General features: G+C 39.3%; 1 protein-coding gene across 1 annotated transcript in view; it reads left to right on the forward strand.

The window, feature by feature from the left end:
* NUP153 (nucleoporin 153kDa) overlaps positions 1-17,207 on the forward strand; it is a 40,654-nt gene that overhangs the window by 7,194 nt on the left and 16,253 nt on the right. The window contains 10 exon segments of the mRNA XM_009326549.1: positions 2,600-2,813; positions 5,914-6,162; positions 7,531-7,670; positions 7,753-7,881; positions 9,714-9,830; positions 9,956-10,000; positions 10,098-10,151; positions 13,707-13,853; positions 14,593-14,645; positions 17,129-17,207. Of these exon segments, the coding sequence (XP_009324824.1) occupies positions 2,600-2,813; positions 5,914-6,162; positions 7,531-7,670; positions 7,753-7,881; positions 9,714-9,830; positions 9,956-10,000; positions 10,098-10,151; positions 13,707-13,853; positions 14,593-14,645; positions 17,129-17,207 (1,227 nt within the window).

Here is a 17,207-nt window from a genome sequence, read left to right on the forward strand (position 1 = left end):
AAGGAAATTTTTTTTTTTTTTGCCCTTTTTTTTTCTTTTTTTTTTTTTTTTTTTTGTGAATGGGAATATCTGGGGTGTGTGGCTTACTTGAAGGGGGGAGGTGGGTTTTTTTAGCAAGATCTGTGTTTGATGATGGCCCATTCATAATGCCTGCATAGTTCTTTCACAGTGCCTTTAATCAATATTTCCATTTTGCAGACAAAATGGAGATGCGTTTCCATGTATTTTGCTTTTCCTTGCATTGTCACTAAGCCAGCAGTATTCTGGAGCATAAAACTATGCTTCTTGTCTTCCACTGTGCCTAAGCCAGATGGAGCAGGCTGTTGGTACTTGCTACAGGAGTGCCAGCTCCTGGATTGTTTTGGGAAGTTACCCTGTGTTACCCAGCTGTCTTAAAGTGCTGATGATGTGGAGAATGCTAGCAAGGTTGCCATATGCAAGAAAGGGTCAAACCAGTCTAGTTTTAGATACGGATGGTAAAATGTCATCTTGGTTAATTATTAGTCTAGCTAGATTCTCCAGTTACTCATTTGGATTACTAATGATTGGGTGTTTATTCTTCTGGATGCCTATGACTTCTTCCATCTTTAGCCTCAGGTAGCTTTCAGTCCTGGGAGGATTTCTTCAGCAAGAGAATCATTCAGGCCTATTTTATGGCCAATAATAGCTATTCTTTGATGGAGAAACTCGCTAGCAATACTGAATGCAGTAGTGCTTAGCTTTTTGGAAAGAGCATTGCCTTGGATGCAGTTTGTGTCCTGACCATTTGATCATTTTGGCAAATGTTAACTCCTGTGAGTTCCTGATATATTTATATCTATTAATTCATAGCAGCAAAATATTTGCCCCAAAAAAGGGGGACAATGTGTCACAGGGAAAGGTGGAAATGAGGGGCTGGGGATAAAGTAGGGACTGCCTCTTTGCTCGTACCGTGCACCGAACTGTTTGTGAACTCTGGTATTACATGCAGTTAGTAGTTTTTGTTGGAAAGCTGAGGCTTAGTAGTTATGTAGAATAGCAGCAACTTCCCGAGCATGGCATACTTTTGTGCATCTTAGTGTGGCAATTGTGATGGATGTGTTTATTATGCTGTATTCTGTCTGGTTTAAACTGTCCCTGGATATTTATTTTGTCTTTGTGCAAGTACAAGATTAAATTACAGATCATTATGAAAAATGTCAAATTGTAAATTAAGACAACTTACTTTCTGTGAAAAGACTTTTTGTTTTCTACCTTCTCTTCCTCCTCTTTCCCCGCCCCCCTCTTAACTCCAGATTCAAGAGTGTCTAATTTGTTTTTAACTCCTGTAAGTTGGTATTTGCATTATCATGTATGAAAGACTTGAAGTGATATGGGCTTCTTTTTTCGTTTGTGTGCTAAATGTTTTAAGAAAGTTGAATACAGCAGAGTTCTTGTTTCAGAATTGTTTACTAGACTGTAACTATTACATGTTCAAAGAATATTCTCAATTTTCTACACCTGAATAATAATTTTGACTAGAAAATTTTGTTGCCTAAACCCGGAAAAATATCAAAGTACCTTGCCAGAGCCTTTGGTACATGTGTTAGCAACTGACAATGGAGTTCAACAAAAATCTGTTTAACTCTTGTTGCTTCTCCAAAGTGTTGAATTGCTGAGTTAGCTTTCACTTTTGCTTGCAGCTTGCAGAGTTTAGCAGCTGGTTCTGTGGCTGCAGTCAGTGTAAGAGGGAGGGAGCTCCATGCTGCAAGCGATCTGCTGTGCGGGGTTGAGATTTGACAGGAAGGTGTGTTGAAATTTTGAGGGCGTGATGGGGAACAAGTGACTGCCTAAAACAAAATGGTAAATAAGTATTTCTTAAACGTAGAATGTAAGCATTGCAAATAACTGGTATATGTCAAAATGGAAATGGCTTTTATGTATTCAGTAAATGCAGAATATTAAGGTTTGGAGGTCCAAAACTTTAACATAACATGAAATGAAATTTGATCAAAATGGATCTATGTAACTGTCCTGTAGGGAGGCATCTGTTAGGCAACTATAGCTGTTTCTTCCAGGATTTCTTTCAGGATACCCTGACTGTTCAGAGCATAATAGTGGGGTTTTTTTGATACACGTTGTTACTGCAGTTCAGCATTAGAAAAATTAGACATATTCAAGTTCATTGATTTTAGCAGCTATTATGGTCATCACTATCACTGTAGATAATTGCTGAGCTTCTGTTTTTGATGGTTTTTCAAGTGAAGGCATTAAGAGGAGGAGTCCTCAAAAAAAGTACATACATCAGGAGTTATTTAGAAATAGAATTTCCTGATGACCTTGTGACTTGACAAGCCTCTGGTGAACTTTGGCTGAAATTTCAGAATTTTGAACATTGCCAAGGTCACTGGGAAGTGCAGAAACTGATAGGTTAGTAGTAAAGCAATGTTAGGTGAATTTTTGTCATGCGTGTCCCAGAAGTATAGAGATCCTATGTCAAGGATCAACCCCCTCTATCTTAAGATCTTGTCCTGAATATTTGCTATCTAATGTCTGTCTTCAAGGTCTGTGCAAGGTTGCATCCCAGCGCGTGCTGTTGACTGTGTTTCTGTAATCAACAAGTGTTTTTTCTTTCAAGCAGGGAATCATTAGCAGAGTGACAGAATCTGTGAAAAACATCGTACCAGGATGGTTACAGAAGTATTTCAATAAAAGTGAAGATGAATGTGTAGATACAAATGAATCTACAAACCAGGAAGAGAATCCAGTAAACTATCACCATGATTATGCAAATGAAGATACCATAGTGATTGACGGGAGAGTCATGCCTGAATCAGCAAGAATTAATTTAGAAGGTACGTGAAAAATCATTTAGTATTCTGGCCATCTGTATTTATTCACAGATTTCTAGTTTTGAATCTAAATTTTGAAGGGAAGCTGGAAGGAGCGTTTTGACAGAATTTAAAACAAAAAAAAAAACCCAAACAAAAAACAAAACACCAAAACACACACACAAAACAAAACCAAAAAGCCCCAAAAAACCACACAAAAAACCCCCAACAACTGTTTGTGAAACTGTCTTATCTTTAAACTGTAAATGTAATCGCAAAACATACTGGAGGTTGTCTTACAGCTCTTGGAAGTCATCAGTTAACTTCAGGTAGTTGGTTAGCCAGGTGCAAAATATTGGTAAGATTCATTTGCAAGTGTGCTGGGTTACATTTTCTTTTTAAAAGGTCTGGAATGAAAGTTTATCTAATTGCCTAAGGTAATAAAAACATTGATTTGTTTTGTTGTCCTCAAAGCAAAAGACCAGATACTAGAATGCCAGAGGAAAATTCCTTCTCATGTCCTGAATTTTTTTTTTTCTTTCTCCTTTGGGCTTCTTCGATCAGTTTAGGAAAGTTCCTTGTTAGTTTAATGGAGAACTGGGGAACTTGGTTTATGACATCATTCTTTTTGAAATATTTGGTAACATTAAGATGTGTGCATGGCTAGTGTGGGGTCTTTGAAAACCTATTTAGACCCTTGGCAAAGAAGTTTGCAACCCCTTATTTTACTGTATAAAAGATTAATCTGTGTTTTATATCTATGCCTCTCACTGTTTCTGTAGTTCTCCTCTGTAAATTTGCATATGCTCTCATTTGAGTTTTTCTTAAATTAACAGTTTTGTGGAACTCAATTTTTAATAAGGAGAGAAGTTTTGTCTGAGCACACGTACATAACCATCTGTGTGGAAAGTCAGTTGCTTCTGTTGGCAGAATGAAAAATAATGAGGAAATACCTTTGTCACCAATGTTATCTATTGTGAATAAGGAGGTTTATTGCCTTCTGTGTAGCTGTAGCTTGAGAATAAGTTTGGATAAAGGAATAGAGAAGGTCTTCATGAATGAGGAACATGTGTTGGCTTTCCTGAAGAACTGTGAAAGGACCTTTCAGTAAGAACAGCTGCACAGCAAACTTTCTAGCTCCAAGAAATCAGGAGCAGATGGACACCCTGGAACCTTTAGTAGCTTGTGTTGCAGTCTGTGGTTGTTGTAGACAAATCTTTCTTGCTATAGTTAATAATAAGATTTTTTTATTATTATTACTAGAATAATTTTAGAAAGCCTGTTTCTTCAGCTCTGAGGTACCAATGTGCTAGAGCCTGTATTCCTTTGCTTGGCCAGCCTTCAGCCTGAGAACACTTTCTTTATCTCAAACAAGACAGTCCTAAAAATCTACCAGTGCTTTGGAGAGCTAATTAGAATCATAGAATCATAGAATCATAGAATCATAGAATCATTAAGGTTGGAAGAGACCTCTAAGATCATCGAGTCCAACCGTCAACCCAACACCACCATGCCCACTAAACCATGTCCCTAAGCGCCTCATCTACCCGTCTTCTAAATACTTCCAGGGATGGTGACTCAACCACTTCCCTGGGCAGCCTCTTCCAATGTTTAACCACTCTTTCAGTAAAGAAATTTTTCCTCACATCCAATCTAAACCTCCCCTGGCGCAACTTGAGGCCATTTCCTCTCGTCCTTTCGCCAGTTACTTGGGAGAAGAGACCAACACCCACCTCGCTACAGCCTCCTTTCAGGTAGTTGTAGAGGGCGATGAGGTCTCCCCTCAGCCTCCTTTTCGCCAGGCTAAACAACCCCAGCTCCCTCAGCTGCTCCTCATCAGACTTGTTCTCCAGACCCTTCACCAGCCTCGTTGCCCTTCTCTGGACACGTTCCAACATCTCAACGTCCTTCTTGTAGTGAGGGGCCCAAAACTGAACACAGTATTCGAGGTGCAGCCTCACCAGTGCCAAGTACAGGGGCACGATCACTTCCCTCCTCCTGCTGGCCACACTATTTCTGATACAGGCCAGGATGCCATTGGCCTTCTTGGACGCCTGGGCACACTGCCGGCTCCTGTTCAGCCGGCTGTCAACTAGCACCCCCAGGTCCTTTTCCGCCAGGCAGCTTTCCAGCCACTCTTCCCCAAGCCTGTAGCGCTGCATGGGGTTGTTGTGGCCAAAGTGCAGGACCCGGCACTTGGCCTTGTTGAAGCTCATACAGTTGGCCTCGGCACATTGATCCAGCCTGTCCAGGTCCCTCTGCAATTACTAGTACTGTGGTGGTTATGAAGACTGAACTAGCTAGTTTAAGCTTCAGTGCAAATGTCAAGAGGATAGTGACTCAAAATCACGTTCATACCCAGAATGCCCGGGAGAGACTGTGGACTTACGTGGATATCAGGCAAGACATCCATTAATAGCTGTTCTGTTCATGTGGCAAGTTGGAGCTGTGAGACCACCTCTTGCAGGACACTGGCAGTGTTTACAGACCCTTTGGTTCATAAGGAAAAAATGCCCATCTTGCAACTGAGGCCACGATGCTTACTTGCCCTTTGTGCCAAAATCTCAAAAGTTAATGGGTAGGAGATAATGTTTTCCCTGTAGCATGACCTGATATGGTAGAATTTGGGAGGGGGGACGACAACACCAAAACAAACAAAACCCCCAAAAAGCTCTGCAAATACACATTTTCATGTTATGTATTCGGATTAACATCATGTTTGTTACAAGATTATATAAACTGCAGAGTTGTCTGTAACTTGCCATGTAATCTCAAATTTTGGAAAGCTTATTGCAAGCTTTGTCTGCAGAAGAAAGAATTTATACGTTTGATTTGGTGAAAGGCCCAGTGTTAGGGCACTTGAGCATGGGGTCAGGATTCGGTGTTGTAAAACCTCATCGTTAACTACTACTTAATGCGACATTAATACTTAGTATTGCAGACAGTGTTGCTGTTGTAATCAGACTGTTAGATGAAACCCTATCTGGGTGAGGAAGAAGTTAAATTCAGCTACTCTATTTTTGTGCTTAGAACTTGGCAATATCATGACTGTTGACAGAAAACAGGTTTTGGCTTTTGTGAGCTTGCCTATAGGAAAGCTAATTGTCTCCCTGTTCTTGTTTAGAACCATCCACGAGTAGATCTGCATTGAACTTCTCAGATGTGTTAACAAGGCCCTCTCTTCATCGAAGCCATTTGAATTGTACCATGTTGGATTCCCCAGTACCACATTGTCAGCCGTCTACATCTTCTTCACTTGGCATTGGCAGTCCTGGACTGTCTCTTGTAAAAGAAATAAAAGATTCTACCTCTCAGCATGATGATGATAACATCTCAACAACCAGTGGCTTCTCCTCTAGAGCGTCTGATAAAGGTAATTTTCATGTTCTCAAATTGATTTTTTTGGTAACATGAAGTACTTTGCATTCTTTAATATTCCACATCGCCTTAGTAAATAAAGTAGGTGAATGTCAGCTTTGGATGTTAGAATTAAATTTAATTTTTAGTATTTTAGAAGTATATAATCCTGTCACCTTTTTAATATAACCATGCTTTGGAATACATTTATGAGACCCTTATGTTACAAAGAGTCGGTGCTGATAAACATGCTTAGCTAGATTATATGTAAATCTTGAACTGAGATAGTAGGAACTGGAGATGACTCGCTGTAGCTTGACAGCTGGGTTGATTGCCGAAAAGGAAGAGTGACTCAGAATATCTAACTGACAGCTGGTTAAATGTGAATAAATACAGGTGACAAATAGAAGCACAGGATGTTTTCCTGTGTTTTCACCAGGAGTCAATAAAGGAACTATTCTGACTGAACAAGTTTTGGGCTGCTTTTTTGGCCTTTCTTGGTAGAAGGCATCAGTTGTCAATACTGCCATGTCTTTTGCTCAATTCAGTAAGAAATGTAGACCATTTTAAAGTAAAAAAAAATAAAACATTGTATTGATGTAGACGGGGACCTAGGTGATCCCACTGAGAAAGGGCAAACAGCAGGTTTGCAGCTTTTTCTAGCCCCCCATATAAACAGGGATTGAGGTATGCCTAGTAAGTTCTCTGGAGAAAGTATTTTTACAATTCAGAGTAGATGTTGCCAGGGTTTAGCAATATAACTTGAGTTTATGAGAGCTTTCTGGTGTGTCTCCATAAAACATACATGGAAAATAGGTCATTAACTCTGTTAGTTCAGCCTTTGGGGAATTTTTCAGGTTTAAAACCTGTGCAATTCTGACCTATGCTGGCCTCCAACCCTTTATCAACATAGGAAAAACTTTGTATCATTATAGATGCACCAGTGTTTATGCAGCTCCCTTTTATTTTGCCATGAAAGAAGAAAAAATAAAATTGCTCTGCATTGGAAGCATACTATTAACTTGTGCATGCTTTTGAAAGATTACTGAAAGGTAATGTATTTGCAGTTCTGTGAACAGATTTCAAGTTCAGAGTTGATAACTTGGTTTTCATACCATATGTGAAATGGATCTGTTTGAAGAACTCTGAAGGTTAGAGCGCTGGAGAAATGAGTGTTAGGGGACTTTCTCGTTCTGTAAGACTTATTTTTCTGTATTAAAGAACTCTGGAGTTAGTGTGATCTTAATACTAAAGTTCTGTATGTACACAAGGCATTTACATATAGCATCTGGAGTTAGATAGAACTCTGGAGTTAGTGTGATCTTAATACTAAAGTTCTGTATGTACACAAGGCATTTACATATAGCATGTGTCATTTTGGCAGATATCACAGTTTCAAGAAATACTTCAGCACCACTGCTCTGGTCCACAGAGGCTGAAAGATCTCATTCCCTCTCACAGCATCCTGCAGCTAGCTCTAAAAAACCTGCATTCAATTTATCTGCTTTTGGATCTCCCTCTCCTGTAAGTACTGCACAGTATTAATTTTAATAAATTTGAATGTGTAGCCATTTTACTAACCACTTGTCATAATACCTTTCTGTAGTCACTCGGAAACACTTCTGTCTTTAAGACAAGCCAGCTTGGGGATTCTCCGTTTTACCCCGGAAAGACCACTTATGGTGGTGCAGCTGCAGCAGCAAGGGAGACAAAAGCGCGAATTGCTCCTTATCAGGTATGAAAATAGTAGTGCGGTGAGAGGGTAAATGTAATTGAAATACAGAAGGGGTAGCACTGCCAAAAGAGCTGTGAGCAGGGAGCTGAAAATGTGGCAACAGTTCCTATTTTGCCCTCTCAGCCTACAAGAGTAGAAAAGAACAATTTCTGTTTAAATTCTTTTTTAGCAGTTTACTTAGAAATACTTGTCATAATGCACAAGAACGACAGTAGCATCTTAGCTTCTGGCTAGTTGTTTGTAGCTGGGATTTCCTCTGTCTTTCAAAACATTCCATTTTCTGCCATTGTCTGCCTCTGACTGTATTATGTTAAAATAACATGTAAATAAAAACAATGATGGCATAACTTTGAAAACTTGTGTTTATAGTAGCAAAAGCTACCTGCCTGATACTTTTCTGTAGATCTTACACAAGCATGCCTACACTCATGCTATGAATATATTGTATAAAACTGTGCACTCTTTACTATAGTAGTATCTAAAAGGCAACTTTGCTGATCCTTTGCTCTTCTGTTACCTAGCGGGAGGCATGCAGTCCTAAATGCAATCTCAAGATAAACAATAAAATGCTTTCTATTTTAATATCATTCAGATAGCTCTTGAAAAGAGTTACTTGCCTCTGAGAGTTCTTTGTGTTCTAAAATGAACCAGCAAATTAAAAATACTGACAACTCTAAGTAGCTAGAGTTGAATCTAAAAGGAAGTTAGTAAAATCTGGTTCAGTTGGAATGTGTTTAAATCAAAATGACCTTTATTTAAAAAAAAAAAAATAAAAAAAATCAAAAGTCAAAAGGCACGTTATTTAAGGAACTGGAAATAAGAGTTTGCTGGACCTATTCTGGCAGTCTGTTTCTACATGGAACAAGGGGACCTACAGTTCCTGACGTAGGGGAAACCTTGCAAACTTGTGGTTTGTTCTGACTTCGTGTTAAATCAGACTTCAGAACACTCAAATCTTCCTGTAAGCTAGGAGCCCTCTTTGGTCAGCTATTTCTATTTTTTACAAAATAAATGTGGATTATGCTCAAAAGAGGAACCCCAAAATACTAGGCTTTTAAAGGAGAGAATAGCTTGCTTGTCGCTGCATGCTGTGGATTACAGCGAGTCTTGCTTGTGTTTTTTACATACTGTATGGTCTGCTTCCTGTCTTCACATAGCAGCATGGTAAGCATGATGTGGTTACATGAGGGGTTTAACATAATTTAAAAAAAAAAAAGCGCCACACTGAAAGAAGTTTTTTTGAATTCTATTCAGAGTCATGTGGTGCAAATAAAAGTTTATTTTTCAGTGTAATATGTTTAGATCTGCTACAGTTCAAATCAGATCTTTATCTTTTTAAACAGAGTAAAAAGTTCTGCAGTCAACTGTAATCTTGGGGGAAGGGAGGAAACGAGAGAAGTAAAACTAGAAATTCCTGATGATGATTGTATACATTGGTTTTAAGATGGTACGTTTATACCATCATGAGACTCTGAGATGTGTTTTGTTACTGAAAGTAATTTCTGCAGCACAAGCCTTTGCTTCAGTTCTGTTTTCCTGATTACTGCTTCAGAGACCCTACAGGCCCAACACCTTCCCTTTTATGACCTTTTACATTTAAGTATTTCTTTTGTTGCTTTATCCTGTGTGCAAGATGTGTGGGGCTCCACTTGTACTCTACTGACTTTATAGTAGTTTATTTTCTTGTTCATGGCTTGAATGCCCAGTGAATGCATTTTTCTCTGTCATCACGAGAGTATTGGTTATATCATCAGTGTAGCCACAGGGCATAAAATACACGCGTGTTTAATTCGAAATCAGGCATCATAACATTTGCAATGCTAATTTTTCAGCCACCAGTAAGAAGACAAATGAAAGCTAAACAAGCAAGTGTGCAATCCTATGGTGTGACAAGTTCCACAGCACGGCGCATCTTGCAGTCATTGGAGAAGATGTCAAGTCCTTTGGCGGTAAATGGCACTCCTCTTAATGTTTTATTTCATGTGTTTGAAAAACATAGTAAATGTGCCAGTATAGGATGAAAATCTTCCTTATGTAGTGTCCAGTTTAATTTATTGCACTGTTTTTTCAACAGGATGCTAAAAGGATTCCGTCTTCTGTTACTAGTCCACTGTCTTCTGTAAGTTGATCACAAAACCCCCACGTTTTTGTTGGATGGAACCCTCTCTTAGGAAAAAAAATCGTCCTCTAATATTTAGGCTTTTTTTCCCCCTTAGCCTGTGGACAGGAGTGTGCTGAATATTACTAGCTTCCAATCTAAACGAAAACAGGTAAGAACCAGTAACATCTTAAGCTGAGATAGATAACTTTCTATGCTTTATAGCTATTAGAAGAAATGTCACAAGCCTCAATAACAGCATACACATGAATTCATGTGAATTATCGCTGTCTTGGCTGTGTGGAAATTGCTAAAAATGTCTTTTCTACCCACACTAGATGAAGGACTGTGAAGATTACTCAGGTTAAAAATTATATTATCTTTATGTGGTGGTGTCTTGATATGTCAATCAAGAACAACTTCTCTAGAACACACAAAGTAGTTTTATCTTGTCCCGCAACTTGGGGTTAAGTTGCATGTTAATCTTTTCTGTTTAGGAAAGCTTTCTCTTGCAGAAATGATCAGAAATAGAAGAATATTTATTCAGAGATCATACAGACCTTATGCAGATTTCCATGTTCTTTTTGAGCAGAAAAAAAATACTTATGTTTTTTATTACTGCTCAAAGTAAGGAGAAGGAAAATTGTTAAATGTTGTCACTTCTGTAACCTTATGTTCCTAAATTCCTATTTGGACGTAGCACTGAATTGGTGATAATGCTGTGGTAAACCATTATTTCTTTCATTTTTGTTAAAAAAATTAAAACTAGTAATGTTTTTTAATCACTTTAACTTGGGGTATCACTGAGTTTATTAAATTGTAAAACCCACAAAAGGCCACTTTAAGATCAGGCAACCGAAGGAACAAAAGTGTGGGTTTTCTTCCATGCAAACTTTTCATCTGCTGTTTTAACGAGAAAATGGACAGAATGTCTCAAGAGGTTTCTATGCTAATCCCTTGATCAGAAGTATAATTAATTTTACAGTCACTTCAGAGTTTAAAAAGATCTTGGAGTTCCTGTACCATCTTTTTGCCATATGCTAAATTACAAGAATGTTGAAAAGTAGAACATGTAATTTCTTTACCATAAATATTATCCAAATAATTGAAAACAAAGCTGGTATGGATTCTCAGTTAAATTGTGGAACTACACCTGTGATGAGGCATTAAGAAAGATCTACCAGATTTGCATCGTAGAGCCTGACGTCAGTGAGAAAGCGAATTTTGCACACAGCTGTCACTGGGTAAAAGTAGAGAACTTGTCTATTCATAATACTAGAATTCATAAAGATTGGCAAGGGAAGGGTAGCCCTTGATGAGAAGGGGAGGAGAGGGCTGTGTGTGCCAAGGAGAGGGATGTGGGTTTTTCAGCTGGTGCAAACGTATGGGTGACAGAACACTTGAGCACTCAGGCAAAACTTTTGCAAGTATTTTTTGTGGTGTTTTTCTTACTTTGAGGATCTGCACCAGACAGAGTAACTCTTAATGTATTACACATCTAACTGGGTGACTTCTATTTTTTTTTCATTGTACATTCCTGTCTAACTAATTTGATATCCTTCTACAATGAGGTCACCTGTCTAGTGGGTGAAGGGAAGGCAGCAGATGTAGTTCTCTGGATTTTAGTAAGGCTTTTGATACTGTCCCTCACAGCATCCTTCTGGACGAGTTTTCCAACCGTGGGATGAGCAGGTACACGGTGCGCTGGGTGAAGAACTGGCTGAACAGCAGAGCTCAAAGGGTTGCAGTGAATGGGGCTACATCTGGCTGGCGACCAGTTACCAGCGGTGTTCCTCAGGGCTCAATTCTAGGGCCAGTTCTGTTCAGTATTTTTGCCAGTGATCTGGAGGCAGGAGTTGAATGCACCATCAGCAAGTCTGCTGATGATACTAAACTGGGAGGTGCTGTTGACTCTCTCGAGGGACAAGAGGCCTTGCAGAGGGATCTAGATAGACTGGAGCATTGGGCAATCATCAATGGCATGAAATTGAACAAGAACAAATGCTGGATTCTGCACTCAGGGATGGAGTAACGCCAAGCACAAGTATAAATGGGGAGAGGAGTGGCTGGAGAGCAGCCCCGCAGAAAGGGATCTGGGGGTGCTGGTTGACAGCAGGCTCAATATGAGTGAGCAGTGTGCCCTGGCAGCCAAGAGGGCAAACTGTGTCCTGGGGTGCATCAAACACAGCATAACCAGCCGGTCAAAAGAGGTGATTATTCTGCTGTATTTAGTGTTGGTGTGGCCTCACCTTGAGTACTGTGTGCAGTTCTGGGCCCCACAATTTAAGAAGGATGTTAAGGTCCTTGAATGTGTCCAGAGGAGGGCAACAAAGCTGGTGACAGGGCTGGAAGGCATGTCCTATGAGGAGCGGCTGAGGACACTGGGTTTGTCTAGCTTGGAGAGAAGGAGGCTGAGGGGCGACCTCGCTGCTCTCTACAGCTTCCTGAGGAGGGGAAGTGGAGAGGGAGGCGCTGATCTCTTCTCCCTGGGATCCAGTGCCAGGACATGTGGGAATGGCTCAAAGCTGTGTCCCTCAGGGGAGGTTCAGACTTGACGTTAGGAAGCATTTCTTTACTGAGAGGGTGCTCAAACCCTGGAACAGGCTTCCTAGAGAGGTGGTCGATGCCCCAAGCCTGTCAGTGTTGAAGAAGCATTTGGACAATGCCCTTAATACCATGCTTTATCTTTTGGTCAGCCCTGAAGTGGTCAGGACTAGATGATTGTTGTAGGTCCCTTCCAACTCAACTATTCTATTCTGATTCCGATTCTATTCTATTTACATTTAAAAACAGCAATGGACCATCCTTAACGCAAAACGGGTTTGTGATCTTAAATAAACCACATTTTACTCATTAGAAAGAAGTACTTTTACTCACTTTATAGATAGTACAGCATGAATTTTATTACCAAGAGTTGGGAGATACTGTGAGATTAAAGCTGCATTGTAAACAGTTTTCTGTTGATACTAATTTAAATATTAGCATGCATCCTAAGTCTGATTCTTCTGATCCTTAAGACTGCAGATGGAGCCTTTGGTAAATCTTGTAGCCTTTTGGGGTCTTTCTTGTTTCACAATTCAGTTAAGTCAGTTTTGCAGAATGTACAGTGCTTTCTGTTAAAAATTAACTCTTGTCTGTGAAAATGCTTTGACAAGGATAATCAAACCAGTACTTTTAAGTGCATCTAATGCAAATTTAAAACATTGGAACATTTTTAATGAATGAGAGTAAGAATTATTTTACAGCTTGTTTTGTTTTTTGTTTTTTTGTTTTGAAAGTGTAACTTCAAAGGAGGAATATGTAGGAAAAATGAAACCCAGAAGCCTGTATAATTAGCTGCTTAACACTTTGAATGTTAAATTAATGGATTAAGCCAGTAAAAAAATATCACAGTGTGGGCAGAGGAGAGGAGAAGATGGGAGCATATTATAGTAACATCAGTTATTTTGATTATAGTAACACAAATTATTTTGTTCATGAAGTTAACTGCCAAATTTTGAAATAGGATTCAGTCAGACTTTGGCTACTTCTGTAGCTTTTTGGATTTCATAACTGGTTTTCTGGTGATTTCCCTCTGCAAGCTAAATGCTTTCAACACTTCCAAATAATTTTCACTGGGTGCTGAGACTGATAGGAGGTTTATAGCTCTGTAACTTTTTTCATCAGTAAATGCTATGGTAATTTGGGCGGGTGCAAGGATAAACTGATTGCTGCTTCCCTTTCAAAGATGGAAACACAGCATCCACCTGTCCAGAAACTCGTGACACCAAAGGCGATCTCTCTGTCAGTGAGTCGGACCCCGTATTTTAAACCATCCCTGACTCCAGCTACTGATGCCAGCAAAATTCACCAGAGGGTAGATATAAAGCACAAAGTAAGTAAATTTTCTGGACTCACCTGCCTGCTTTTTACAAGCTTGGAATGTCTCTAACCAATTATTCTACTAAGGTGCTCTTTCTTGGCGAAGAGTACCGATAGTATGTTTGAGGTAAGCATTAAGACAGTGGGAACCATTGTGAAAGAGATACTTTGAGGTTTTATGGATTTAGTTGTATTTTTGGAACAGTAAGTGGCTGGTGGTTATTTTCAGAACGTGATGATGTGCTATTGGGTTGGGCTGTTCTCAGTGAAAGAATGTTAAAATACAGAAACAACATTTTCCTTTTTGTATGCTCCTGTACACAAAGCTGTCACTGATGGAACGTGCTGGTGTTGTGTATAAACTCTTCCAGGTGAGCTGCGGGCTCTGAGTGACGTTTCTGACGATTAGCCATTCTGATCACTTTCTTAATTACCCATTCTGATGACTTTGGTGTGGATGGAGTCTCTGATAAACTTTCCGTAAAACAAGATTGACATCTCTCAGAAAAAAACCCACCCATGGTTCCAGTATCAATCTGAATGTAAAAATGACCAGGTGTTAAATCTATGCGCTTTTTAGGCTGGAGATCAAAGTGGATAGTCATAGTGGTTAGGGAACGAGCTGAAGTAGATGAGGTATATTTAGTGGTATAAATAAAAAAAACCAACACAAAGTATGTTTGTCGTCGCTTTGTGTATAGTTTATAAATACATACAAATAAATCTTGAAATAAATCAAACTTAACTTGCAGGGCATGAGAGAGAAGAGTTTTCCTGAAGAAAAGCGAGTAAAAACGTCTGAAAGGTATGATAAGTCTATTAATTTAAAACGCTTGAAAGAAGAAAGCTCTCTCCTTTGTTGTTACAGTCTGCATGCCTGTTGTCTTTTGGAAGGGCAGTAACAGTTCTCAGTAAAGGGAATGGAAAACACAGTGAAAAAATTGTATTGTGAGAGAGTTTAACCATTTGTGCATCTTGATGTTCATTAGGGGAGCAGGTATTAGTTTCAGCTAATTATTTAATTGCTTGGAGTCTGAAAGCTTTGTCCTAAAGGAATTATTCTTTCTGAAAGATTCTTTATAAGGTGAAGTGGCTTACAGTTCAGGAGTATATTTAATTTTTAGTTTTTTTTTAAAAAAGCAAAAACCTGGAGGAAGATCGGTTTTTAATGCTCCTTCCATGGCGAAGTCACTTGTCTGCTCTGTGAGTTTGCATGAAAAACAGGAGCCCTTTAGAATCATCTGAGGCCAAATGCCAACTTGTCTCTAAAACACAAAATTCCAGGGGAGTTAATAATTGTATTTCTTCTTGATGAGATTGTCTTGCATTACACTGCTTGCTTGGTTTAGGTAGAATGACTTCACCTCCAGATAATATTGATGGCTCTCCCTTCTGGGCAACTAGTCTTTTGGGTAATGCTTGAATTAAGACACTTTGCATTCAAAGGATCCCTTTTTTGGAGGATTTGTCCCTTTCAAAGAACAGTAGCAGGGAATCGTATTTTGTTGTCTCTGTGTTCATCTTCCAAGCAATTCTTATGTTACCTTGGGCATTCTTTGGTTTGCAAAAAACCCCCAAACCAACCCTTTGTTTTGGCATCTAATAGTTTCATTTCGCAGCAACCACCTTTTCAGGGGTGTAAGAGATTGGCTCTAAGGTTTTGGCATAGGTGTAAACAGATGTTAGGTTTTAATTGTGCATTTTGAAACTGTTCTAAATTTTCTTTGGTAGAACTCCTTTCTTCTCCATGTAGAAGGGAGATCCAGAAAACTGGTACTGCTTTTTATTTGGTTCACAAGTTTTACTGCTATGTTCTACTTCTGTCTGTAGATTAGATGGTCCTTTTTTTAAAATTCTTTTATAAAGCCAGTCTCTGTTGGGTGTCATGTTCTGGAGCAGGAGCACAACACTGATAAGGAGCTGCTGGTCAGAGTCCCTTCGTGCAGCTAACCTGCAGTACTTTGGTACATCTCTGTCCAGCCTATTATTAGGCTATTTAGTTTTTAAATCTAGGTCAGAATTGTAGATTGGACTTACTTGCTTGAAGACTGTCTTTGCCCCTTAGAAGCTGACAGGTGTTAACAGAAAAGAGGAATATGGGCTATTATAGACAGGCTATAATTGTCTGAATAAAGCTCTATTTTGACATAAGATTTTTTTCAGAATTCGAATTGATTGTCAGTTTGGATTAGAGAAAAGTTTGAGCATATGGCCTTAAGGATCTGGCTTCCTCTCAGTGGTTACAGCGCTAAGCAGACTGTTTGCAAGTATCTGACAAGTTTAGACCAATTCTCTTCCTCAGTCTTCTGGAAACTTGACCTGGTGTCTTCCAGTGTGATCAAATGTAGTTTTGTAATCACTGACTGCTTGGCTGCAGGATAAGCTTTGATATGGTAATTTTTTCCAGGGATACTTCATTTTGATGCCATACTGCTTTTTATTGTTGTTATTCCCTAGCTGACTTCTGTTTTGGGGTGTGGTGTGGGTTTTGGGGTTTGTTTGTTTGTTTGTTTTGAGGGTTTTTTGGTTTTTATTTTTCTTTTCCCTTCCCACTTGGATTAGGAAATCTTTCTAATCCCACTTGGATCTAGGCTTTTGTAATGAACAGAGAAATGCCTTTGTATGCCTTACAAAAGAGATCTGTATTCATGTCTGAAAAGACTTCTGGAATGTTGGCACACCCAAACACCTCTGCTGCTTCTGCTGATGGCCCCGGGAAAGCCAGAGCTGCTTCTGAAGCTTTTGCCATATTATCTTGCCACACAAGTTTAAGCCTCTCTATTCATGTGTGCGCTCCTGCACTCCTTCTCCCTCTCCCTCCCTCTCCCCCCTTCCTCCCTCTCACAATATATATTTTTAGTTGTTCTTTTATATCCCTGCAAAGATACATGCTTATCACAGAATCAGAGAACTGACAGTCAAAATTTCCACTGTCTGGACTATTGAAAGGAAACATTAGAAAATAACAATCTAAATCAGTTCTTCTATTTCAGGTCTTCTAGCTTAGTCATCATTCATTTATGGATGTTGTGACTGTTTCTTATGTATGGCCTTCTCATTGCTGCTCTTACTAATGCAGCTTTTGCTGTTTAGAACATCAGATATTTACCAGCATTTAGCAACTTGTGGAACAGTTTTTTCTGATTCCGGTTAGAAGGTGTCAGTTCCAGGACTAATAGCGGCTATAATAGCTTGAAACAATTAGTTGATAAGTTGATTTTTTAAAATTTTTTCCTTTTCTTTTCTCCCCCCTCCTTCCTCAACCTATGTATTGTTATTCTGTGCCAGCAATTTGACCTACCCCAAATTTGGTGCTTCTGCATCCAACGGTCTGTCTCCAGGAGGAGGAGTGGGTGGTGGCGGCAAG

Source organism: Pygoscelis adeliae, unplaced genomic scaffold (assembly GCF_000699105.1).
Source record: "Pygoscelis adeliae isolate BGI_AS28 unplaced genomic scaffold, ASM69910v1 Scaffold186, whole genome shotgun sequence".
Classification (NCBI taxonomy): Eukaryota; Metazoa; Chordata; class Aves; order Sphenisciformes; family Spheniscidae; genus Pygoscelis; species Pygoscelis adeliae.